Below are 25,451 nucleotides of genomic sequence, written 5' to 3'. Positions count from 1 at the left end.
AGCAAGAGCAAGATCCCAACTCTACTAAAAATAGAAAGAAATGATCTGGACAGCTGAAAATATATATGGAAAAAAATTAGCCGAGCATGGTGGCACATGCCTATAGTCCCAGCTACTCGGGAGGCTGAGGCAGAAGGATTGCTTAAGCCCAGGAGTTTGAGGTTGCTGTGAGCTAGACTGATGCCATGGCACTCTAGCCAGGGCAAAAGAGCAAGACACTGTCTCCAAAAAAAAAAAAAATTGGCACTCTGCCTAGCTCTGTTCCCTAATGACTATCACCCATCCAAGGAAGGAGCTTACTCCAGTTCTAGACCCAGGGGGAGGTTCCTGTGGCTCCTCCCTTTCAGTTCTTTCACTCAGAGAAGATTCCTGAAAGGCCCTCCCACCTCCCCATCTTGAAATTCCCCCACATCTCCACCTCCACAGCGGGGAGAGGGAGAGAAAAACAATAGCATTATAATAGACACATAGGGTTGGGCTTTGTTTTGTTTCTGTATTTTATATTTTATCATTTTATGTTTGTTTGGGAGGGGATTGTGTTTAAGTTTAAATCTTGTAGCATAGGCCAGTGGGATTTAGAATGGACTCTAGCTTCCGTGTGCCAAAGTAGGGGCCTCCTGTTGAGGAATTTGGGAGATAGTCCCCCTATCCTCATCATCAAACCACAGTCCCTCAGAGTAAGTCATGTTGTCATTTGTCTGCATCTGCAGAGCTCCCAAGGGCCAGGACCCAGACCCATCCTTTCTCTCATTTTCAGGTTGTGGGCTGCACACTGCAGGAAAATTCAGCTGAAGAAAGGTAGGTGCCACCAGGGCATTCTTCAGCAGTTCAGTGTGAGGCCTCACCCTGTGTCCCTCACCCTACCCCACCTGTGGCTGCACTTGCTGACCCTGCACCGCTTCCGCACATTGCACATTTCTCTGCAGCAGCTGAGAACAGCTCAGCTTCTCACTGCAGCTGAGAAGACTCTTAAGATGTAGCGTTCTGGCCTTGTGGTCTCTGACTTTCCTAGTGTGACATTTGCTAGGTTCCAGACCTCATTTAATGTTTAGAATGTCTGCTCTGTTGTCCTAGACCACCTCCACACCCTCCCCACAAAACAGATCACCCTGTCTATAAACACCTGTTATCTGTGATATCTTCTCACTTCAAGTGCTAAAGGTGTGTCCAAGGTGATGGTTAGAACAAGTCTCCTTTGAATCAGGGTGATTGGACACTTGGGGCGGGGAGGGCAGCTGGGGAGCAGGGTTGCAGCGGTGTCCTGCTCTGTTCTTCTCTCTCTTAGATAACTCTTCCACACAAGTATACAACTACCAACCCTGTGACCACCCAGACCGCCCCTGCGACAGCACCTGCCCCTGCATCATGACTCAGAATTTCTGTGAGAAGTTCTGCCAGTGCAACCCAGACTGTAAGCATGCTACGTTTCCCCTGTATTCTACCAAAACAGTCAGCCTTGGTGTACCCCAGCTTTCCCCCACTCCTGTGCCCTTTGGTGCTTATGGGCTTTCTGATACTCTCTTTGCTGTCTTTTAGGCATTCTCCAGACAAAACAAGGTGCTTAAGATATGGAAAAGTCATTTTTAGAAAACTCTCAGGTTCATGATTCTAAAAGCAATTATACAGGAATTAGTTGCTTTCCCAACTTTGCCTTCCAGAGGAGAGTTAAGAAACATGGGAATCTGGGGGCCAGATGCCTATAATCCCAGTGCTTTGGGAGGCCTAGGTGGGAAGATCACTTGAGGCCAGGAGTTTGAGACCAGCCTGGGCAACATAGCAAGACCCCATCTCTACAAAAAAATTAAAAATTAGCCAGACATGGTGGCGTGCATCTGTAGTCCCAGGTACTCAGGAAGCTGAAGTGGGAGGGTCGCTTGAGCCTAGGAGTTGAGAGTTATAGTGAGCTATGATCATGCCACTACCCTCATGTCCAGGCAACAATGTGAGACCCTGTCTCAGAACAAAAAAAAATTTGTTTTGATTCAAATATTTTTCAGTTGACAGTCTGTGTATGTCTGTTTTCACTTAATAGCTAGAGTTTTAACATCAGGTAGGAGACAGGGGCCTGGATGTCAGCAGAGGCTAAAGATGCTCTCTTTCACTTCTTATACCCCTGGCCCCCATGCCCTTTCCCACTCAAGGCTAAGTAGCTTGAGGGAAGCCTCCGGAGTGTGCAGAACTTGGTGCCCAGGCAGTTGTGCTGGAAATACCTCCTCACCCTTAGCAGATATCGATCTTAGCCACAGCAGAAAGGTGCTTGTGCTGGGGAGGACAGCGGGTAGAGGAAGAGGAGGAGGATGGCATAGAACAGATACGTTCTGTTCTCAAAATGATACTTGTTTTGAAGGTGAGCATTTACAGTGAAAAGCACAGATTTCATTTTCTCTGGGGTACTTTCTACCTTAGGGGGAGGGAAAGCATTGTTGGGGAATATCTAGGAGACACACATGATTTTTTTCTTTTTCTTTCTTTTTTTTTTTTTTTTTTTTTTGAGACAGGGTCGTCTCACTCTGTTGCTGAGGCTAGAGTGCAGTGGAATCATCATAGCTCAGTGTAGCCTCAAACTCCTGGGCTCAAATGATCCTCCTGCCTCAGACTCCTGAATAGCTGGGACCACAGGCACATGCTACCATGCCTGACTAATTTTTCTAATTTTTGCAGAGATGGAGTCTCGCTCTTGCTCAGGCTGGTATCAAACTCCTGGCCTGAAGCCATCCTCCCACCTCAGCCTCCCAAAGTGCTAGGATTACAAGTGTGAGCCACTGTGCACAGCCCATACCTGCTTTTTTTTTTTCTTTTTTCTTCTTTTTGCAGCATTATTCACAATAGCAAGCGTACCTGCGTTTTTGACTTACAGGCATGAATGTTGGGAGGCACTCCATTTTCTCTGGAAAAAACCTGAGTATTTGATTGTTGGGAAGGGATCTTCTCTCCTATTTTGCCAAAACATCCTTGAACATGTAACGTTTATTTCTTTGCCGTCCCTTGAGTCGACCCTGAGCCCCAGTGTCTGCCTGCTTCTCTTCTTAACCTCACCTGTCTTCCCCCCCAGGCCAGAATCGTTTTCCTGGCTGTCGCTGTAAGACACAGTGCAATACCAAGCAATGTCCGTGCTATCTGGCAGTGCGAGAGTGTGACCCCGACCTGTGTCTCACCTGTGGGGCCTCAGAGCACTGGGACTGCAAGGTGGTTTCCTGTAAAAACTGCAGCATCCAGCGTGGCCTCAAGAAGGTGAGGCCTTTTCTCAGGACCCTGCACCAGATAACAGAGTGGAAAAGAAAGAATAGCCCCAAGCATCCTCTTTCCACTGGTTCCTTAGAGGGTTTGTGAGAGTGCTTGATAAAGCCACATATTTACTGAATTAATAAAGTTTTTTATCCCAGTGAGGGATTAGAAAAGTGGCTCCTTGAGCTGGCCGGACTAAAAGGAGCAGAGAAGTGGATGGCCGCCGTTGTAATTGTCTATTCTCACCCCACACATAGCAGTGGATTCACATAACCTCAGGTCCAGGAGCTCCCCAGGGTAGAGGAAGAAGTGTCCTGTTTCCTTTCACCACCTCCCTGTTTCGTTTGTTCCTCCCCCCAGAACAGAATGGCTTAGACCTTTGTCTGCTTTCAGATCCTCTTAATAGTTGCTGGTTCTTTCCACCCTGCCCCCCAGCACACACATGTGCACATCAGCACACACACCCCTCACTCACATACGCCCTGTAGCCTGAGGCTTGGCTCCCTCTTCCCCAGCACCTGCTGCTGGCCCCCTCAGATGTGGCCGGATGGGGCACCTTCATTAAGGAGTCTGTGCAGAAGAACGAATTCATTTCTGAATATTGTGGTGAGGTAAGTGCTATAGGTTTGGCCACATTCTTACTGGGGAGATACTGATAAGAAACTCTGATTTTCTGTGGGCCAGGCTTGTTTGAATTCATCTCTAAATAACTCAGCTGAGTTCTCATGTGGCCTCGGGGGTGGGGGGAATCCCACAGAACTCTTTGCAGTCCTGAAACAAACCACTATTCTTCAACTCTTCAGCAACTCCGACCACACGAGGGAGTGGGGTGGCAGCTCTCTTCAGCCGAAATACTGGTCAGCCTGGGTGTGGATTAGAACAACATAACGAGCTCTCTTACGATTCTCATCGTGGTGCTCAATAAGCACCCGTGTATGACACTGCCCCTCCCAGCTCTTCCTGGCGGCAGGGTACCCTGAGCTGAGCAGGCAACCTGATGCCCCCTGTTTGTTCCTTGCCTGTCTCTCCAGCTCATCTCTCAGGATGAGGCCGATCGACGAGGAAAGGTCTATGACAAATACATGTCCAGCTTTCTCTTCAACCTCAACAATGGTATGGAGTCTCTTTGTCTTGTCCCAAGGTGGTCTTTATACCAAATTGCCTTTGCCATAACCCAGGTTCAGATCAGCTCTGAATCTTCCAAGAGGTGCATAGAGCAAGGAGGCGAGATCGCATTCAGAGATCCCACGGACCACAGTTCACTTGCTTTGGGAGAACCTCCATTTCCGAATTGTATTTGTAATAGGAGCTCTTACACCTCAGAAATCTCCCTACCCTCAACAAGGTGGACAAAGGCAAAGATGATGAAATAAAAATAAAAAAAAAAAACCTCCCTACCGAGCAGATGAGAAGAGAAAATCCGTAATTCAAACAAAGAGGCAAGGACCCACAGGAGTGCTCCCACATGAGGCTGAACTCTTAGGCCACATGGTTTCCCCAGCTCCTGTTAGGACACTGGGCTTCATCATTCCCATTGGACTAAATTGTTTCTGCTACTGTTTCATTGATTCTAAATTCAGGCTAAAGAAGCTGTGGCGTCGCCTGTGCTCATGGTCTTCCTTGATTTACTTTATACAGATTTTGTAGTGGATGCTACTCGGAAAGGAAACAAAATTCGATTTGCAAACCATTCAGTAAATCCCAACTGTTATGCCAAAGGTGGGTTCCTAGCGACCTGGGAGGTGGGGCGGGGGATAGATGTTGCATTTATATGATATCCATCCATTATTCAACTTTTCTCATAACTATTTTTTACCCAACAGTAATCATGATTAATACCTGGTATAATTTTAGGCCCCTCTTTCTCTCGGTTTTATAATCTGCTTTTTTTCACTGAATACATTACGAACACTTTCCCACAAACAGGATTTAAAGATAATTCTTTGCCCGTATCACTAGGAGGAACCAGGTTACAGATAACAGATCTAAAATAACAGAGGCAGCTACCTTCCTTGACTACGGTTAATTCCATTTGGTTTATGTTTTCACTGGGAATTTGGAGAAAATCAGCCCAGAATCCTACTGATTGTTGACTGGGAGTTGACCTAGCCTTGGGCTTATCCTATTTGCAGTGGTCATGGTGAACGGAGATCACCGGATTGGGATCTTTGCCAAGAGGGCAATTCAAGCTGGTGAAGAGCTCTTCTTTGACTACAGGTAACATAGCCAGTACTGGTCCTCGGGAGGTAGCCCTAGAGGCAGAAAGGGTGGCTGTTGGAATAGATTTAGGGGCTTATAGTGCGTAATATATACGAAGGAGTGGGTCTTGTGGCAGTCAAGGCTGTGTGTTTCTTCTGATGGTGCCTTGCCTCAGAAGTGGGAACATTGTAAACGGTTGTCGGGGGCGGGAGGGGAAGTGAAACGGGAGGGGACTCCCCCCTTTCAATCACAAGAGCCTTGAGAGTAACCTGGTTCCTCCTCCCTGCTCTGGGACAGGTACAGCCAAGCTGATGCCCTCAAGTACGTGGGGATCGAAAGGGAGACCGATGTGTTTTAGCCCTCCGGGCCCGCACCAGCGCTTATGGTAGCAGCACTGTCTTGGCTTTCATGCTCACACCACTGCTGCTCGAGTCTCCTGCACTGTGTCTCCCACGCCAAGAAACCCCCCGCCCGCGCCCTCTGTAGTGAGGCCTCAGCTTTGTCCAGTGGGCACAAGACTGTCTCAGTGAGAGGGGAGACAGGCAGCTAGGGCTTGGTCTCCCAGGGAGAGTTGCAGGGGTGGGAGACTGCATCTGCATCTGCAGCCTCAGAGGAAGCGAGCACAGGCTGGGGTGGGTGACTTAGGCTTGAGTTGGTGTCAGCTCCCCAGGCTGTGGGCCTCAGGACTCCACTTAGGCAGTTCCTAACAAGCATTAGCCTGTAATTCTAGCTTTCCCAACCAAGGGTCCTTATGTAATTGGGGGTGTAAGGCACATATCTATGGTCCTAAGACTTAGAGGGGACAGACTGAATGAAATGTGGCTCCTGGAGCCTGGTGGGCAGCACAGACTGAACTCAGAGGGAGGTGGGTCACCTAACCACCTCTTCCCTGGGGGCAGGGTCCACACTGAAAGAGTGTGGGTTCTGAGTGCAGGTGTTCAAGGCTGGGAGAAGGAAAGCGATGTGCCTCCTTCCATGGCCAGAGAAGGAGAACCAGCCTGATGACAGTAGTTAAACTTCTGAGCCTGGGCCCAGGAGACTTTTTGAAAGCCATCTCTGTGTGCTCTGGAGATAGATGGATAAGTGTTGTTAGATTCCTGGGAGCAGGTGCCAGCACCCCAACTCCTTCCAAAGCTCTGGCTTAGTTGCAGGCAGGCATTAGGCTGCCACTGAAGAAGTGTCAGGGGGTGTGCCTGGCAAGGTGTGAGCACCCAGGCAAGGTGTGAGTTTGGCAAGGTGTGAGCACCTGGGTTTGCTGGATTTGTAGTTTTGAGGCCTTCTTTTCCCCATAGAGGCTAGGCCCAAGGGCCAGTGTTGCTTATGTCTTCGGGGTAGGTGGGCACAAGGCCTGGACTAGAAAGGGGAAAGGTTGTTGGTGTGATCTTCTTTCCTGTCTGTAGCACCTGCTGTTTGGAAAGGGGGAGTTAGCAATATGTGTTTAGAGGTGGGTGAGGGGCTAAATTGCACGCATTTAGGATGGCATCACATGTGCAGGGCAGACTGGTATAGACTGTTGGAAGTATGAGAGGCAGGCAGACCACCTTTCCTGTCCATGGTGCCATTCTCTCTGGGATTCATGCAGAGCAAAGCACTTTAACCATTCTTTTAGAAAGTCTATAGATTGGGGTGGAACTTGCACTAAGGACTCTGAGGTCCCTGCCCAGAGCCCACTCCCAAGGGAAGGGGAAAAAGAAGGGGTGGAAGATTCTCCTCCAGTTCTGTCTCATGTCCTAGGGGAGGCAGGAGGAACTGGCTTGACATAGAAGAAATTAACAAGAGTGGGGCCAGCAAGAGCTGCTGTGTGTCAATGGCTGGTGCTGAGCTGGCAGGGGACAGGGAGCATTGTGCTGGTGGAAAGGACTTTGGCAGGTACAGACTAGTCTGGGGAGTATTAGAATAGGGAGCAGGCTTCTCTCTTCTTTCTGGGGAGTCTGAGCCTCTCTTCCCCGGGTCTCTTCTGACCACTTCCTTCCTTGCACTCCACTGGGTGTCTCATGAAAGAAGAAGTTGGGTTCCTTGTGGCCCAGCTGCCTCTAAGGGATTTGTACACACACACATACTCTCTCTCACCACGCTGGCGGGCACACGTGCACCCTGCACCCAGCATCCGCCCAGCCAGCTCTTGACAGAAGCCTCCTCCCTCCCGATTGGGCCAGCACCCAGCACGATTCTGAAATCTACATCTGCTGTGGTTTGTGTTCATTGTGTGTATCAGGGATACCCTCAAGCTGGACTGTGGGCTCTGAATTACTCATAAATCACAGGGGGAAACCAGAGACAGATGAAGAGGAGGATTGGGTCTGTTTGAAATGCAAGGGGCTGGAGAGGAGGAATAGGTGAAAGGTTTTTTTTTTTTGCTGGACTGCCCCCATGCTCCCCTCAGTGAGCAGAATCACTGTAGTCAAGCCCCTTTTCCCAGTTTCAGACCACTAATCCTTCTGTTCCTCCCGCATTCCCATCCTTTGTCCCTGCTGTCCACCACCTTTAATGACGGGTCTCAACCCCTCCCCCCACATGTAGTGATGGATGGAGCAAGGCGGTGGGGCCTGGGGGAGGCTGGTGTACGTGCGGCTTTGTTGCCAGTGAATTTCACGCACTTTAAAGTCCTGTGGCTTGTGACCTCTTAATCTGAATAAAGTGTTAGAATCCATTTTAGCAAGTTGTGTACTGTGTGCTTTGGGACTGGAAGGATCCAGGGATGGCAGTCCAGGAGCGGGTTGGCCTGATGCTTCAGCACCCTGATCCCCACTTATCCAAGGAGATCTGGGGATGGGGGCAGTGGGAGGTCTGGCAAGAGTACCAGTCAGGCCCCTGGCAGGTGATGCAAGGATTCTGAGAGCTCCCCCTAGAAATTCCTAAGCCCTCAGATTAGTTCCTTCAGAATCATCCCACTTACCCCTAACCACGACGCCAGCTACCACACACAGACTGGGGCTCTGCCACTCTGCTTTATTGGAACAGCTCCAAGTCTGAGAGCACAGCAGGCTCAGCCCTGCTTCAGAGTGGAGGCCGGACCAGGCTGGGCAAGCGACCAGCAGGACTCATGAGACTTCCAACACTGGGGAAGCAAACTACAGACTGGGCACAGCACAGGACAAAACAGCTGACTGAGTTGTTCTTTTATATATAAACAGATAATTGTAAAAATTAGAATAATATATAGAGTTTCTCTAGGGAGAGACTGTGCAACAAAAAATATATATAAAGAATATGACCTCCTGGGCAAATGAAGCAGCATCTCTGAGCGGAGGAAGGGGGGCTCCTCATGCACTGGACGGGGTAAGCCTGTGGGCAGGCACCAAGGCCACTGCAGGTCTCGGCAAAGGGTGGGAGACTAGAGGGCTGGCTCGTCAGGGGGTCTGCATTATTTTCTCTATGTTGCAGGTTTTTATGGCTTTGGCTGAAGCACATGAAGCAGCGGAGGTACTAAGGTGCTAAACTGAGGCCTCTTGGTCTCTGTGTAAAAAACAAAAAGGGGGGGGTGGGGGACAGCAGTGAAGCCCTCCCTAACCCCCAGCTGAGTGGACACAGATGGAAGACGTTCTGCAGGGTGGGAGGAGGCTGAGGGTAGGATTTAGCAGCCTCCTCCTCCCATACCCTGTACGGCCCTGCAATCCCACACATCTGTCCCTGCTGATAGTATGTGTTGGAAGGGAGGCAGTTAATCCCCCCTACACTCTGTTGTTAATCCCTGGCAGCAACTGGGACAGAGATGGCAGGAAGGGCCTGTCTCAAGCCCAAAGGCTTCTCCTTTGGGGCAGGCAAACAGCCAGGAGCCTGGGGAAACACGACTGAGCAGGGCATTGGTTTAGGCAGTGAGGCTTGGCCACTCCCTTGGGTCCCATCTGTAGCTCTGCCCACCAAACTTGGCGGGGGGCAGGGGGTATTCTCTGGATGAGCAGAGCCAGCTAAGAGGAGCCAAATGTCCCTGACAGGGTAGGGGAGAGGCAGGAATTGGGGAATTCAGAGGAGTTGAACTTGGTCCCTAAAGCCCTTCTGATTCATTCAGACCTGGACTCCTCCAGGATCTGGGGTAGATTCTGGTCCCGGGGGCCAGGGGCTGAGGCTGGGGCGGGGGCAGGGGCTGGGGCTGGAGCTTGGGTGGGAGCTGGTGTAGGAGTGGGGGCCTGGGCAGGGCCTGAAGTAGGTAGGGGAGCCTTGCTGCCAGGATGGTAATCATGAGTAGCCTTGGGCTCATTGGTGTGGTAGGAGCCCTTGTAGCGATGATTTTGCAGATAGAAAAGCACCAACATTCCCACTAGCCCCAGCAGCAGGAAGGCCACCAAAACTGAAAGGAAGAAAAGGAACAATTTAGGGCACATCTTTGGGAATTCACCTACACAGAGACACACACATACATGTACACTTTTGGCCAAAAGCAACCATGCAGAGCTATTCCTAAACTCCTGGTAGGTCTGAATTCCTGGCTTATCCCCTGCCAATTTCTACTTCTAATATTCTCTTTCCACATTCCTGGTAGTTATCCCAGTTTCTCATTTTTCTAGCTATTACTGTACCCCCATTTCCCCATCCCTTAGCACTATTTTGATATTTGATTTTAATTGAAAATTTGTAGCATCCTCAAACATTACAAAATCTCCAGCCCAATACCTACTGCCTTTAGTATAGCCTATGTCATCCTCCTCTGTGCCACCATGCATCCAGCCACCCCTCAGCTGTGGGAATCAGGGGCAGGGAGGAAGTGCTGCCAGTCAGAGGGTGGTCTTGGGAGGTCAGTTAGCCATAAGTGCTACTCACAGCCTAAAAGTATGGCAACCCATCCATCATCGTGGTAGTATGGGAAGTCTAAGGAGAGAGCACCAGTCAGGAGGTTAAGAATCAGTTCCCTTCCCTACCATGCCTCCCTTCCCTCTTCTGTGTCCTGGGGATGTACCTGGGGGAAGATACCAGGGGTCAAGCTCAGGTGGCACCTCTGAGACGAGGCGTGGCATAGCGCCACAGTTAGATTCAGACAGTTCTCCCTGAACGCGTAGGGCCTCAGCCAGCTCAGCAGTCATGGGTCGAGGGGTTCGGAAATGGGTCTTGAGGGGAGCCACGTTGTTGAATCGAACACCAGACAGGCAGCCCGAGAATCCTGGGGTGTTGTAGCGCTGGATCTCCGGGTCAATGACTCCTGTCTCTGAGGGACAGGTGGGCCCAGAAAGAGGGGCTTGAACACCCAGAGGCCCTGCCCCTCTCACCATCCATAGGTTCCCCGGTCATCTTTCTCACCACTCTCACTGCCACCCCCAGTTCCTTCCCTCCCCCCTCTTCAGGCTCCAGGGACTTCACCCACCACTCCTTGCCCAAAACTCACCCGCACTCACAGCTTACCCATCACGCGCCCTAGGTACAAGGCCTTTGGTGAGTCCAGCTGGCTGTCCACCAGCAGTGAGAACTTCTGCTCTGTCAGTGGGAAGTAGTCCACCTGAGGCGGGGAGGGAAGGGGACCAGAGGCACATGCAGCTGAGGCCATGAGGGAACTCGAATTCTGTCCAAACTGGTGGTGCCAGCTGGGTGAGTTCCAGCTCAGTCCAAAGTGGGCAACCACAACCCCTGGGCCCAAATGTAGTATTTGGTATGTTTTTAAAAAAACCAAAAAACCTGGTTTTGACCCCTGTCTTTGGCAGCTTACTAGTGGTTTGACTTTGGGAAAACTACTTTACTTTCTGAGCCTGTTTAGTGATTTGTAAAACAGAGACAATAAGAACACCTGCCATCCTGAACTACGATGTCACAGAGCTGTCGTGAGGGTCACAGGTGATACATGTGAAAATCCTCTGCACGTTGAAATGTGCTCTACAAGTGTTAAGTCTTTGACATTTTCCTGGGGGCTGCAACCAAGATCAAAGGTCGTGATCTGAACTGTTTCCCCTCCCTCTGCACAAACCTGGATGAAGAGGTTGCGGTAGACCCGGGTGATGTTGATGCTGTGTGGCTGGCCATCAGTGACTGGTCGGGTGGTCAGCTGGTACACGTAGGGACTGGTGCCCAGCTGATAGCGCAGCTGCAGGGTCCCTGTGGGGGTGAGGAGGAGAAATTTGGGGTCTCAGCTCCCACACCCCCATCTTCTAAGAATGCTTGAGTCTTTGTATTAGTGAAGTAGAAGTTATGAGAATTAGGGGAGCACTTGGGGGATACTGGCATTAGGGGAGAGGGCCCGGGGAGCTCACCGTCTTCCTTGATGAGCACAGCCATGTAGTCACGCACGAAGGAGCTGACGTAGAGCAGGACGGCGGGGGCGGAGTTGGTGCTAAAGCTGAAGGAGACCTCCTCTCCTGTAACGTTGTAGACAGGCCCACGGTAGCCGGGCACAGGCCGGCCAGGCCGGGGGTAGTCAGGCAGGCGGTACCCAGGGCCGTGGTAGCCAGGTACATAGCCTGGAGTGTCATAGCCTGGGACATAGCCCGGCTCGTAGCCTGGCACTGGCCGGCTCAGCATGTGGGAGAACTCCCGGGCTGCAGAGCGCAGTGCTGACTGCAGGTTATAACGCATCCAGGTGCCCGGCTCAAAGAAACCGCCGATATCTGCAGGCAGAAACAGTGAGGTCAGGGGCCCCACGATCCTCATTCCCAAATTCAGAGGTTTTGTACACCATCCACATACACCCCTAAGACTTGCTTCAGTTTCTGCCACACTCACAACCCTCTGTTTACCGTTAGGTCCCTTTGAGCCTCTCTGTCACAGAATGGAATCTTACAGCCATGAGAAACTTGAGAGATTGTCTAATCCAACCCCAGCCTTTTATAAATGAGGAAACTAAGGCTCAGAAATGGGGGAGTGCCTTGCCTAAGGACACACAGTATGTGGAGAACCAAGATTAGAATTGCAATATCCTGACCCCGTCTAGTATATATGTGCCACTACTCACACTTCCAAACCAAGACCTGAAGTCTTCTGTTCATCCATTTGTCCCTGTATCTCCCTGGTCCCCCCCCATACTCCTCCCACCAGTAACCCACCTGCCCATGCATCCCCCTAGGCCAGACTTAGGATGCAGTCTGGGTGTATGTGCAGAGTCTTGCTATGGTGAATGTCAAGTCTCGCCTTAACCAAGAGCCAAGTCGTAGACATGTTTTAGGAATGCAGCAATCGTCAGACAGGAAATGGCATAGAAGGGCATCCTGCAGCCTAAAGTCAATGTGCTTGTAAGGGGAGTAACCTGTGGTACCGTGGTGATAGTGGGAAGATGGGGAAGTTATTTGCTTTATGCTTTTGAGCTCTTTTTGGACCAGCTAGCTATTCTGTCCCTTCCTTGTCCCACTTTGGAGTCACCTAGCATCTTCAGCTGCCTGACTCCCTCAGCTCAGAGCTCAGGAACCCAGGGACAACTCTAGTTTCCCCTAATGCTGGCTTTACACCCCTTGCCTTCCCTGTGCTCCCTACATCCCATTTTGCCCTATGGCTCCCTGTCCCCCCATAACCTGCAGCACTGACCGTGGTTGCAATATGGGCCATCAAAAGCTGTGAGGTCACAGTCACATGTGTAGTAGCTATAGTGCTCCACGCAGCGGCCTCCATGGAAACAGGGAAAACGGGGGTGGGCACAGTGGCCTGTGCAGTTGGGTGAGGTACCCTCAGAGGCATTGGCACGGCCCTCCAGGTTCAGAGTCACTCCGTTCAGACGCATGGCCCTCAAGCAACCCACAAAGGGGCGCCTCTTAAGCTCTGCAGATCCTGGGAAAAGTAGGCAACAGGGTTGTCAGGCGTAGAACCAGACAGAAATAAGTATTGTGGTTGAGAGGGGAGCCAAGGGGGATAGAAGAATGGGATAGGATACCAGGGATGGAGAGTAAAAGGGGGGCCCCGTGGCACTCTGAAGCAGAAGGGATTGAGATCTAAGATATGGGGTTCCTGGAAACAAGGAGAGCAGCCTTGGGAGGGTGGGCAGGTAAAAGGGGCATTAGACCCGCCTCTGGGTTGCTGCTCACCAACGTAGAGCGGCTGGTCGTACTCCAGCCAGATGTAGGTCTGCAGGGGCATGGGCCGCAGCACCCAGGGCCGGTGATCCACTCGGAGCCGGGCCTGCTTCACATTGATTTCAGCCCGGACCAGGTGCCACTCATCGTCATTGAACTCAAAGTCGTCTGAGTGTACTGTCAGGTTCTCGTCCCCATTCCCCACATCAAAGGCGAAGACCACGTCCCGGGATGCTGGACAATGTGATAAGGGCAGGGAGAGAAAAGGACTCAGACCTCCAAGATCCCTCACTGACTTCTTGCCCAACACAACCTCTCTTCCTTACCTCTCTGGAGCTCCTTGAATATCCCTGCAATATGTCCATAGCCTGGGACAAAACTTTACAAACTTGTACCCTTGGTTTCTCCCCAAACTGCAGATCCCCACAGCCAGCTTTCCAGCCTCACCTCTCAGCTAGAAGGCCAGCTAGTCAGCAGTGGGACAGACTCAGGAGTCCAACTTCCTTATTCACAAGTAAGGGGCCTAAGGTCACCTGGCCAGCCATCCGGACCAGCCAAGGCCCAGAACCCAGGGCTGTCTCAAGCCCTTTCCATGCTGCCTCTCAAAAGGGCATCTACCCTGGTCTCTTACTTCAGCCTCTACCTACCCGTGTCTCCCCAGAGACCTCTTTCATCTACCCTGTGGCCCTCCCAGGCTGCCTGCTCACTGTTGAGTTCCACCCGCACGTAGGGTCGGCGCCACTGGCAGTAAGGGCCCCCCATGTTCTCTAGGAAGACTCCCGAGGGTGCCGAGGTCTTGAAGTAGAAGGAGACGTCAAGGCTGTGGTTGGCACGGATTGGGGGAAAGCGTAGTGCAGCCCCGGTGTGGAAGGAGATGGTGTTCCAAGAATTTCCTACAAAACCAGATGGAGGAAGTCCTTGTCAGGGAGGCCGGAGGATGGAGGAAGAAGTGAACATGATGGGGGGCAGGGAAGGCAGGGCTAAGGGGGAAAGGTGGGGTGGCCAAGGAGACCCAGGAGTGGAAGGAAAGAGTAGTAAGGTACAGAGGGACAACGAAGATGAGGGTCATGTCACAGCAGGAGCCAGGACATCTGGCAGTGTGCCCTAGAGACCCCCTGTGGATCAGGTGGCCTAGATTTTGAAAACTGGAGAGACAACCCCAGGGAGCACACACAAAAGGGGTCTGCCACTCACGGTCGCCATAGCAGCGCAGAGGCCTCAGGAAGAATTGGGCTTCAGAAGTGGAGCGGTTTGTATCCCCCACCACAATCTGAGTGACAGGCAGATGGTCCACAAATGTCAGCAGTCCCTTGTCTGTTCTCCTGTGAGAGCAGGATACAGAGGCTCAGCCCCTGATGCTCAGCTCCCCCTAGAGTCCTGAAATCCCTGTCCCTTTGCCCCTCACCACTGGGGCTGGTCGGCATCACAGTTGCAGTACAGGGCGGGGTCCACGCAGCTCCGGTCCAGACCACAGGCGCAGCGCTGGATGCCGGGCTGGGAGCCTCCCCAGTAAAAATGCTGCTCCTCGTTTCGGCCAATCCAAAAGCTGTAGGGGTAGCCTCCTGGGAAAGAGGTGCAGGCACCTTCCAGCCCTGTCCCTCCATGAGCCTCCGGGCTCCTTTCAACTTTCCAAGCAGCCCAGACCTTTGCTTGAATCCTCTAGCCCGGGGCTCCCGCTGAACTCTGGCCCCCACTGGTGTCTCCTCCAGCTCCTCCACCTCCCCACCCCCCCCACCCCCAGTCCTCACCTGCAGTGTTGAGTAGCCGGGAATTGTAGCAAGAGAACTCAATCCACTGTTCACAATGCTGGGAGGCATTGGCCAGGGCACTGACTTCCTCCCAGGATGCATTCCAGTACTGGATGGCCCCCAGGAATGGCCGCTCCATACTGGAACCTGTCACCCGAGTCGTCCACAGCCTGTCATGCCTCACAACTGTCCATGCTCTGTTCTCTGAAGGAGGGGAGGGGACAGAGCTTGGCTGGAGATGGGCACCTTCCTGCCCACCTCCACCACCACTGCTGCAACTCAGCGCCAATGGACGTGCCCGGCAGCTCCATCCCAGCCCCACCCTGGGCCCTCAGCATCGTAGGCTGAAGAGGAGATCTCTGGAATGGATCGGGAAGTTGGAATTTATCTGCAAGGCTAAATTACAAATTCCTGGATGTCTCCTTTCCCCTTTGTCCCCTTTTACCATCACCAATTTAATCTTCCGGCCCATACCCACCACTCTATCCTTCCCTGTTCTCCCCTCACCCCTGCACTCCCTTGTCAGCTGCCTGCTTGCCACCCATCGGAGCCACTTACCTCGGATATCACAGTACACCACAAATGGCTTCAGGGGGCCACTGCCATCAGGATCAATGGTGAAGTTTCCAGAAGTTTTCCCACTGAGCCGGTAAGCCTCACAGGATTCCTTATACAAAGCTGGTAGGTGGTGGGGGAGGGGGAGAGGCAGCTATGGAGGTAGAGGGTTAGAAGGGCCAGCCCCACCATCTCGAACAGCCTCGTGATCCTCAGAAACCTTCTCCTGACCTCCCCTGTCCCTGTCTCTCCCCTGTTCCCCATCTGGCTTACGTTGGTGGCAGGTCTCCCCCTTGTAGCCCGTCAGTTCACAGTAGCAGATGAAGTCATCCCAAGACTGGTAGCAGCGGCCATCATGCTCACACATGTTAGGGCTGCACCTGGGGGAGGGGTCAGCACCAAGGGAAGGAGCCTTACTGGGTGCTCAAGAGTGGGGTCTGACCCCTGCCAGCTTCCCTCCCAGTGAGACACACGCTGCCTAACTAGGCAGGTATACGTCCAGATGCAGGGGCACTAGGTGATCCTCAAGGCTCAAGTACTACTGTTCCCCTTCCCCCAAAGAGCAAAATGTACCTTATTATACCCCCCCCAAAAAAAACCCATTCACCATTCTGAGCATGTGTCACTTTAAGGTTAGAAACAGGAGGTGAGAGATCAAGGAGGAATCATTCCCAAGCAGGGGCCTAAGGAGTGGAGGCAAGGAGAAGGCAGATTATTGAGGAACAGTAATCCCACTGGGAGACCACGGAAGAGGGCTTTGGAGGGGTCGCCTCTTGTTAGGGAGAGGGGCTTCTGGATACCTATCAGTGATGCCACATGTATCAAAGAGGACCTCAGCATAGTATCCGAGCCGCCGGCCCTCCACCAAAGTGAGGTTGACCAGTTGACCATCCACCTTGAGCAGCTCCATGCAGCCATGGAATGCCGTCTGGTTGGAGTGGCAGTCCCATCGACTGGCTGGCTTGGGACAACCTGAAGCAACCACCCCTGTAAGACCCTCCCCAGGGAAGACCCCAAAGACCCTCCCCAGGGAGATGACAAGGGGGAACCAGACATAAAGGAAGAAAGGAGGCTAGAACCAAAGTGTAGACTATGGCAATGACCTTCCACTTCCAAAGCCCCAGAGGGCAAAGAGGGCTTGGTCCCTACAAAACTCTCCATGTGGCCCCATCTGGGTGGACTTAGATGAGCCTTCTCACCCAAAGACAGGGGTCTGGCCGGGTTGGCCCCCACCAACTTACCGCCAAAGAAGTACGAGGTCCCTGTCCGGATCAGCAGTGGGTATGAGACCCTGACCTCTGCCCCCTCCACATCATCAATGCTGATGACTGCATGGTTTTCTTGTGCCACAAAATTCACCTCGTGCCAAAAGCCATCATTCAGTCGGTACCCTGGACAAGAAAGGATGACAATGCGGGTGGAGGGAAGCAGCAACTAGGATAGAACGACTTGAGTGGGGAGCCTATGTGCCCCCATGTATACTTCTCACAGTGAGTGACTGCATCTCTGAATGTCTCTCACTATCCATGACCCAGCATCTGACAGAGTCTGCAAAGTCATAAATGAATAACGAAAGCTCCAGGGACCCCCTGAGACTGGAGAGTGCCAGGACTTCCAGTCGGTCTTTCCGCTTCTCCCCTCAGAGGGCCTCCTCAACTGCCTCCAGCCACTCCCACCTCTTCCCTTACGCTGGGAACTCTCGGCCGCTCCCTTCACTCCCTCTGCCCGCTCCAGCATGAAACGGCCTCCCTGGGCTCCTCTACCCTCCTCTGGCCTGCTTGTGCCTCCCTCGCGACCCCCTCACCAGCGGCAAACTGAAGCCTCTTGCGGCCGGTCTGCGCGATGGACACGTTGACCTGCCCTTCACTGAGCATCAGCTCCACGTGGCCCAGCCCGTCCCCAAGGCGGGAGAAAAGCAGCAGGCCGGTGAGGTCCCATGTGCGGAAGCGAAAGGAGACCGCCAGGCGGCCGCGGCGTGGGAAACCAGGCACTTGCACGAAGTTGTGCGGGCCTCCGAAGTTGATGGGGTGCGGAACTGGGTCCAGGCAGCGGAAGGCCACTTTACCCTAGGGACGAAGGTGAGGACGCATCAGCACCCGCGAGCCGGTGCACCGGTTTCTGCCTCTGCTGGGAATTCAGTTTTCACACTGGTCTAAGACCCTTGTCCCGCACTCCTTCGGTGTTGGCAGGAGTGAACCTCCAACCATGACCATTCCCCTCCAAGCCTGTCCACCTGTGGACCGAGGCCCAACCAAGTCGGCTCTCGGATCTCTCTGCTCCGAACTCTCACGATCGCTGGTCTACACCAACTGCATGGCGCCTGCTTCCTTTTCTTCCATCCAGTGTCGAGAGGGAATTTCGGGCCACAGATCGAAATCCCGCCAGCCGAGGAAGCATATGAGCTCCAGAATGGGACTTGTGAGGGGAGCATATCAAAAGAACCCTGGGTGCAAGTTCCTACCCAGCCACTGTGCAACTAACTGCACGACCCCTGGTCAAGCCACTCCTGTCTCCGCGCCTCATTTTCCTCCTGTATAAACTAAGGAGGTGATTGGACCTGACTACAGCTTCTTAGCTAGTTGAACCTCAAGTGAGACTCTCCACTTAAGAATGTGGCTGAAGAGAGAGGGGTCCCCGGCTTTTATCTGAGTCTCAAGATCTCTTCCTGCTCCACCTCTTTGCTTGCCAAAGGGCTTTGGTATTCTGCCCTCCCAGATCCCCCTGCCCACTGGCCTCGAAGGTGATCCTCGAATGGCGCCGCACAGCCAGGTCCGCGATGTTGACGCGGTTGAAGATTACGTTTTCCATGCAGCCGCGGAAGTTATGCCGATAAGCGAGGTTCTTCTGCGCAGCGCCCACCAGACCCCCAACGAATATCTGCAGGAGAGGTGGGGAATGAGGTTCCCTGGACACAAGAGCGCGCCTGCCTTTCTCCTGCGCGCTGCCCATACTCTTTCCCAAGCACTAGGCCAGGCTTTCTGAAAGGATTGAAACACACATTTTCCCAATGTGGGTCCCTCCCACGCCCATTCACCCAGCACCCCACATAACCAAATGGCACCTCTCCCGTCTCTCACTTCTGTGTCCAGGTTCAGCCTCTCAAAGTCGCCATTGAGCACAAAGCGCTGCACATAGCCGTCCAGGGTGAGATTTGCGTCGCGACCAAATCGGTCCACTCGCACATAGTGCCAGTGCTGGTCGTTGAGGACACCGCCGGCGCTCACCGTAGTGTGACCGGGTCTTGGCTGGATGGGACTGCTGCCTGAGGGTGGAGCAGGACAGAGTGAGACCTCAACCCAGGACATCTCCAGCTGGCCCTAGTCCCCAGCGGGAGCAGCAGCGGGCAAGGCAGAAAAGGGATTGCAAGACCGACAGACTTAGGGTAAGCCATTTAACCTCTCCCAGCACCTGTTTTCCTATCTGTAAAACTTGGAGCACGACAGCTGCTTCTATCTCATCACGGGGGTGTTACGAAAAGCTAATGAGAAACAAAATAACTGTGTGTGTGTGTGTATGTGTGTGTGTGTGTGTGTGTGTGTGTGTGAGCTCACAATGAGCTTGCTGAGCCTCGGGGAAATGCCTTATCCAAGGTCACACCACTGGTAAGCGGTAGAACTGAGACTGGAATCCAGTTCTCCTGACTTGGAGTCCAGAGTTTCGCTAGCACCTCCGGCGGCGCGGAGGAGGTGCCTGGAGGCACGCGTAGGAGTGCTTCAGCGGTTGGTCCCGTCGCTCAGCTCACCCAAGCTCATGTGCAGCAGCAGGTGCGCCCCCTGCAGCTCGAGCGTCACGTAGTCGCCCTGGGCGCCCTCGGCGTGCAGCAGGAGCCCGTCCTTCTCCTCCGTCTTGAAGCTGAAGGCAAACACGTCCCACAGGCTTCGGCTGACCCCTCGCGGGAAGCGGTACGAGATGGCATCGTCACCGTCGAAATAGAGTATATCGGACTCTGCGCAAAAGACCTTAGGTGGGCTGGGGACCGGAAGACTGTCCCGGGCCCCCGCCGTGATCTCCGCACGCTTACTGTAAGGGCAGCCGTAGAGGCCGAGCCTCAGGCCGATCTTGCCGCGCGGGTTCCAGGCCAGAGGCACGATGCGGATGTAGCGCGCGGTGAAGTGGTAGTGCAGGTCGTGGCGCACCACTGCCGACTCATTCACGTTACCGAAGAAGGTCTACGGGGGAGGAGGAGAATAGTAACCACGTCCCTACCCACTGCTTCGTTTCTCCACAGCATCCCAGCCTGCAGCTTTCACCCAGCCAACCTCGACTTCCGGAAAACAAACATTCCTGATCTCCCCTGCCCCCCGCCCCCGCCCGTGGCCTTGCGCACAGTTTCCTTGGCCTAGAGTGCCCTCTCCCAATATCTCATTTATTTCCTCAAATCTCAAATCAATGTCACCTCCTTAGGAAGCCCTCCCAGATTTTACCCCAAAGTGTGCTAAACATTGTGATCTGAGAGTGTCTTGCACATGTGGTGAGCTGGCAGTCCCTCTGGACTGAGTTTCTAGAGTGGAATCACTGCTCCTCATCTGCGCCCTCACCGTCGCCCCCTCCCTTTCTCCTCAGGCTAGTGCCCAGCCCAGGGCCCAAGAACAGGAGGCTCCCCAAGGATGCGCGCCTGGGCGCCCAGAGTACCGCGTTGTGCCCTCGCTGGTAGAACGGCGTCCAGCTGTCCACGCGGTCACCATAGAGCAGCATGTAACGAGTCACCCAGTCCCAAGAATTAAAGGAGCCCTGTGTGGCCACGGCCCGGATCCGGTGCTTCTTCATTAAGTCTATCTGGAGCCAGGGATTTGGATCCCCAATCCGAGGTGACCATCCACTTATGCCTATAGAAGGGGCAGAGGCTTTTTACCACCAGCTACCCCTTCACCCCACCCCCTGCCCTCGGGAATCCCTCACCCCGCTGCCGTGCGGTGCGCTGCAGGTGTGCGGTGGAGCTCACCGTGCAGCCGGGCAAAGCGTGGCGCCGTGAAGAGCCCATAGTAGGAGGAGGCCCCCAGGGAGCGTGCATACAGGGGCCCCACTAGCTCCTCGTCGCAGCCGTCTGGAGTAGGAAAACAGACATTTAGTTACTGCCGGCCCCTCCCAGGCCCTTCCAAAAGCCAGCCCACGGAGCAGCCAGTAGCCGAAGCTCCCCCTGCTCTGCCCCCCAGCGGCACACCCAGCCCTACCTTAAAGCCATCTATTCAATGCTGGCTGCAGCAACAGCTGAGCGTTCAGAGGAGGCTGCCTTCTCCTCCTAGGGTAACCCCTAGGCTACACCTACAAACCAATCCCAGACCCTCCCTATCCCAGTATCTGTCCTGGTTTAGTACTGCCCCAAACACAATTCCAAACCATAGCACCTCCCAGAACCTGAGTCAGCCCAAGACACTAATCCAGCTCAAACCTTAGCGTCATTCTCACTCATCAGCCCCCTAAACCTGCACCAACCCCAAATACAAGCCTTGCTCGCAAACCCAGCCAGTCCTAGCACCATCACCAGTTCCAAGTCCAGCCTTAGCATCAGTCAGGGTCACCAACTTCTGCTTGGATCCTAGCCGCAAAACCCAACCCCAGCCACAAAACCAAGCCCCAGCTACATGCCCTAGCCCTTGGCCAGCTCCAAAGTCCAGCCCCAGGCCCTGGCAAAACCTTAACCCTAGTCTCGGTCACCAGTACCACACTTCTCCCCAACCCTAGCCTCAGACCCAGGCACCAGCTCCCGCTTGGATCCCAGCCCCAAATCCCTACCTACTCCATCCTCGCCTAGGAGCCCGGCCCCAGCCCCGGGCACGCGCGGCAGCCTCGGAGCTGCATTGCGGAGCGCGGGGGAGAAGCAGGAAAAGACGGGAGCGAGCGGTCGCGCGCCGGCCAGGAAAGACCCACGACCACCCAGCCGCAATGCGGTTCGGGGCCGCCCTGCAGGCTCTGGACGCCTGGACCCAACCCCACCTCCCTCCGAGCCCAGCACTCACAGTAGCCCCAGCCCTGGGCTCCTGAGACCGCAGCGAGCAGGATGCAGAAGAGCCGGAGACGCATCATGCAGGGCGGACGGTCCCTGGCGGCCGCCTCTCTACGCCCGACTCCGGCTAGGGCTCCAGTTCTGGCTCGAGCTCCCAGCTCTCCTCCTGGGGTTTTCAGCAGACTGCTCTCTCCTCCTTACCCACCCCTCCCTTGCCTCTCTCCCCCAACCCTACCCTCTCTCTCTCTCCCCCCTCACCCCGTCGTTCCTGGTGCTTCGCTCTTCTCTCTCTCTCCTCTCCTTTCCACCCTCTCTCCTCTCACCTCCCCCCTTCCCCAGCCTCTCTCTCCTGGCACGCGTCGTTTTCCCGGACCCCGCGCAAGCGCGCGCCTCAGCCCTGCTTCGAAAGGGCGGGGGTAGAGAGCCTCCAGCCACCGGGAAATACCCCGAGTAACCCGGGGCCCGCAGGGATGAGGAGAGGGAGACAAGGGCCAGACGGGTCCTGAAAAATCCAAGAAAAGGGAGGAGAGGAGGGGAGTGCCCCGAGATGGGATGTAGGGTAAATAAAAGAATCTAATATTTTCTGAAGGCAAATTGTGCTGCAGGCATGGTGCTGGATACTTTCAACACTGTGAATTGAGCATTTTTACCTTACTCCACTTTGCAGATGAAAAACCTGAGGCTCAGAGAGGTCAAAAAACTTACTCAAGATCACACAGCAAATGATGATATTCCAAAACCCACTCTTTCCACTGGCAAGGTAAAGAGAAATTCTTTTAGGGGAGGTGGAATGGGAAAGTGAGCCCCACAGACCCTAATCCCCACCTCTCTTGTGGCCCTCTCCCCGCCCCTTCCTTCCTGTCCCACTAGTTGTTTAACTTCTGCCCCCTGCGGCTATACCTCAGAAACCTGTGTAGCCAGAGATGGGGACCGAGCCCACAGAACAGGTGGGAGTGGGGGGAGGGAGGGGAGGGAGAAGGGATGGGATTCCCCACCTGCTAACAGGCCTCCGCCATCCTATGGCCTATGCAGGATTCCTGAAGCTACCTCAGACTAGGGTCCTCCAGATAGATGGGGCTGGTGGTGTGAGGCAGGGTTGTGGAACAGAGACTGGGGCTAAGGGGAAGGGTGAGTTGAATCTAGAGGTCCAAGGTCCCAACTGAGCTCAGAAAACCTGAGCCCCAACCCTTGAGACCCCCTTGGCATGAGAAAACCTGAGCCCCAACCCTTGAGACCCCCTTGGCATGAGTGGTTCAGTGCGCCTTTACTAGAGGTAGCGGTGGGGGCGGGGGAAGGGACAGAAGACAAAAAGAAAGCCACTCCTGACCAAGCGTGGAACCAAGAACCCAGGTCTGAGGCAAAGCCTGCATATGGGCGTCCTTCCAGGAGAGGGCGCTGCAAACGGACTTGCGGCTCTAAGATTTATTAATAATACAAAGGCTTGGCCTTTGGAGAGCACATGCCACATCCATTATCTTCCATATTTCAAACAATCTTCAAGCAAACCTTGCCAGGTGGGCTGGTCAGGATGTCTAATCTCAATATTACATGTTAGGTAACTGGGGTCCAGAAGGAGCAAGTGGCTTGTGCAAGGTCACCCGGGAAGCTAGAAGCAGAGGCAGGAGGGATGCAAGGGAAGCCAAGGTCCGCTGAGGCTGTGCTAGGACGAGTGTATAGAAGAGTTTGTCTTCTCCCCGGGTACTGTTACACCTGGTCGCACAGGAGCTCCCAGCCTAGGAGGCATGTGTAGGAAGGGCAGGTGTGTGGGAAGATGTCTCATAAGGTCCCTCCTCTTGTTTTGACCTTCCCAGGTTTCCTGGGGCCTCTACTCTGGGGATGAGGAGGCGGCATACTCAGCTGAGCCACTGCCGGAGCTCTGCTACAAGGCGGATGTCCAGGCCTTCAGTCGGGCCTTCCAACCCAGTGTCTCCCTGACTGTGGCTGCGCTGGGCCTGGCCGGCAATGGCCTAGTCCTGGCCACCCACCTGGCAGCCCGACGTTCAGCTCGCTCGCCCACCTCCGCTCACCTGCTCCAGCTGGCCCTGGCCGACCTCCTACTAGCACTGACCCTCCCCTTCGCTGCAGCAGGAGCTCTTCACGGCTGGAGTCTGGGAAGTGCCACCTGCCGGGCCATCTCCAGCCTCTACTCGGCCTCCTTCCACGCCGGCTTCCTCTTTCTGGCCTGTATCAGCGCCGACCGCTACCTGGCCATAGCGCGAGCGCTCCCAAGCGGCTCGCGGCCCTCCACGCCCGGCCGTGCGCACTTGGTCTCAGTCATCGTGTGGCTGCTGTCGCTGCTCCTGGCGCTGCCTGCGCTCCTCTTCAGCCGGGACGGGCAGCGGGAAGGCCAGCGACGCTGTCGCCTCATCTTCCCCGAGGGCCTCACGCAGACGGTGAAAGGGGCGAGCGCCGTGGCGCAGGTGGTCCTGGGCTTCGCGCTGCCTCTGGGCGTCATGGCAGCCTGCTACGCGCTGCTGGGCCGCACGCTGTTGGCCGCCAGGGGGCCCGAGCGCCAGCGTGCACTCCGCGTCGTGGTGGCCCTGGTGGCGGCCTTCGTGGTACTGCAACTGCCCTACAGCCTCGCCCTGCTGCTGGATACGGCCGATCTACTGGCTGCTCGCGAGCGGAGCTGCCCTGCCAGCAAGCGCAAGGATCTGGCACTGCTGGTGACCAGCGGCTTGGCCCTCGCCCGCTGCGGCCTCAATCCCGTGCTCTACGCCTTTCTGGGCCTGCGCTTCCGCCAGGACCTGCGGAGGCTGCTCCGCGGTGTGGGCTGCAGCTCAGGCCCTCACCCCCGCGGCGGCTGCCCCCGCCGGCCCCGCCTTTCTTCCTGCTCAGCTCCCACTGAGACCCACAGTCTCTCCTGGGACAACTAGGGCTGCCAATCTAGAGGAGGGGGTGGGCTGAGGAGACGATTCCACGAGGGTAGTGGGAAAGGAGAGTAGGTGGGGGGAAACTGAGAAAGAGGTGGGGAGCTAAAGGGATTGCTTCTGTGCCTTGCCACATTAAATTGATAACATGGAAATGAGTTGCAACCCAACAACTGTTACTATTTTTGAGTCACCGACTTGGAAGTGATTTGTTGCAGGGCAGAGCCGGTGGGTTAATCCCCCACCCCCACCACCGGGTGCACTGGCTCTGACTGGAAGGCGCTGAGGGCCTGGGTGGGGGTGGGGGCTGCTAAGTCTGCTAAAGCTCTAGCCACTGACACTCCCTCCACCTTCACGCAGTCTCTGGCAACAGAGGTGAGGTGGGAAAGCTGCCAGGCGAGGAGGGGCGGGGGTTCTTCTTGAAATAGTGTAAGGAAGAGCTTTCTAACAACCAGAGCGCTATCCAGTAATGGCTGCCTTAGCAAGTACAGAGTTCCCGGCTTCTTGAATGTTCAAACTGTTGGGGACTCTTGTGTGTCTTCGCGGGGTGTGGGGGTAGGGGGAGGGCAGGAGATTCCCGTTTTGGGTGGGCGTTTGCATTAGATTACCACTTTAGAATCCTTCCTAAGATCCTGTTAAGGAAAGAAGAAAAACAGAAAAGCAATTTAGAAAGTTGAGTTTTTCACCTTGGAGAAAAACCAAAGAGGGAATTGCACTTTGCAAATTCCCAAAAAGTAGGTATCATGGGCGTGGTGGGGGTGGGGCTTGCTTGCTGTTCTCCATCGTCTCTGGGGACTGGGTCAGAGGAAATGCACTGAGCTGGTCGGAAAGAGAGAGGTTAGACATTGGAAAGAACTTCCCTGCAGGCAAGGGCCTGGGATCCAGACGGAGAAAAGAGCAGATGGTTGTGGTGGTGTCTCCATTCCTAGGAAATCTCTGCACAGGCCACTCTCATCCGGAGAGAGGGCACGGCCGAGATGGCCTCTAGAGA

At 54.3% G+C, this 25,451-nt stretch overlaps 3 protein-coding genes across 4 annotated transcripts in view; 2 read left to right on the top strand and 1 right to left on the bottom strand.

Annotated features, from left to right (window-relative positions):
- EZH1 (enhancer of zeste 1 polycomb repressive complex 2 subunit) overlaps positions 1–8,079 on the top strand; it is a 30,232-nt gene extending 22,153 nt beyond the window's left edge. Inside the window, exons 13-20 of the mRNA XM_045526608.1 lie at positions 758–798; positions 1,286–1,411; positions 3,053–3,231; positions 3,741–3,836; positions 4,257–4,338; positions 4,864–4,944; positions 5,358–5,442; positions 5,722–8,079. Of these exons, the coding sequence (XP_045382564.1) occupies positions 758–798; positions 1,286–1,411; positions 3,053–3,231; positions 3,741–3,836; positions 4,257–4,338; positions 4,864–4,944; positions 5,358–5,442; positions 5,722–5,782 (751 nt within the window). The 3' untranslated portion in view covers positions 5,783–8,079. The remainder of the gene's footprint in view (positions 1–757; positions 799–1,285; positions 1,412–3,052; positions 3,232–3,740; positions 3,837–4,256; positions 4,339–4,863; positions 4,945–5,357; positions 5,443–5,721) is intronic.
- A 280-nt stretch (positions 8,080–8,359) lies between these two features.
- Positions 8,360–22,034, bottom strand: CNTNAP1 (contactin associated protein 1). Its single transcript, XM_045526614.1, has 24 exons — positions 21,604–22,034; positions 20,589–20,690; positions 20,279–20,472; positions 19,668–19,815; positions 19,389–19,592; positions 18,724–18,908; positions 18,380–18,523; positions 17,451–17,712; positions 16,888–17,037; positions 16,447–16,618; positions 15,920–16,026; positions 15,650–15,769; positions 15,092–15,295; positions 14,749–14,905; positions 14,538–14,665; positions 14,051–14,236; positions 13,356–13,577; positions 12,862–13,101; positions 11,598–11,951; positions 11,315–11,442; positions 10,759–10,852; positions 10,319–10,564; positions 10,183–10,230; positions 8,360–9,712 (listed from the first exon to the last, which is right to left on the bottom strand). The coding sequence occupies exons 1-24, from the start codon at positions 21,668–21,670 to the stop codon at positions 9,426–9,428; spliced, it is 4,149 nt and encodes a 1,382-aa protein (XP_045382570.1). The 5' UTR covers positions 21,671–22,034; the 3' UTR covers positions 8,360–9,425.
- Positions 13,086–24,630, top strand: CCR10 (C-C motif chemokine receptor 10). 2 transcript variants are annotated; one of them, XM_045526609.1, is made up of 5 exons: positions 13,086–15,740; positions 18,736–19,028; positions 20,210–20,454; positions 22,258–22,350; positions 23,402–24,630. In XM_045526609.1, exons 4-5 carry the CDS (start codon positions 22,258–22,260, stop codon positions 24,464–24,466), a joined length of 1,158 nt encoding a protein of 385 aa, XP_045382565.1. In that variant the 5' UTR covers positions 13,086–15,740; positions 18,736–19,028; positions 20,210–20,454; the 3' UTR covers positions 24,467–24,630. The 2 variants fall into 2 exon arrangements, with proteins under 2 accessions (XP_045382565.1, XP_045382567.1); XM_045526611.1 differs by lacking the exon at positions 13,086–15,740 and having other exon boundaries at positions 17,780–19,028.
- The last annotated feature ends 821 nt before the right edge of the window (positions 24,631–25,451 follow it).

Source organism: Lemur catta, chromosome 15 (genome assembly GCF_020740605.2).
Source record: "Lemur catta isolate mLemCat1 chromosome 15, mLemCat1.pri, whole genome shotgun sequence".
Classification (NCBI taxonomy): domain Eukaryota; kingdom Metazoa; phylum Chordata; class Mammalia; order Primates; family Lemuridae; genus Lemur; species Lemur catta.
This window is presented reverse-complemented; position numbering and strand designations above follow the sequence as displayed.

Excerpts from the sequence above, each read along its gene's own strand:
- CNTNAP1 (XM_045526614.1), bottom strand. The coding sequence starts at position 21,670 with ATGATGCGTCTCCGGCTCTTCTGCATCCTGCTCGCTGCGGTCTCAGGA. Across the intron at positions 16,619-16,887 it reads GACCTCGTACTTCTTTGGCG|GTTGTCCCAAGCCAGCCAGT; the intron begins GTAAGTTGGTGG and ends TGGTTGCTTCAG. Across the intron at positions 9,713-10,182 it reads GGTTGCCATACTTTTAGGCT|TTTTGGTGGCCTTCCTGCTG; the intron begins GTGAGTAGCACT and ends TCTTCCTTTCAG.
- CCR10 (XM_045526609.1), top strand. The coding sequence starts at position 22,258 with ATGAAAAACCTGAGGCTCAGAGAGGTCAAAAAACTTACTCAAGATCAC. Across the intron at positions 22,351-23,401 it reads CCACTCTTTCCACTGGCAAG|GTTTCCTGGGGCCTCTACTC; the intron begins GTAAAGAGAAAT and ends TGACCTTCCCAG.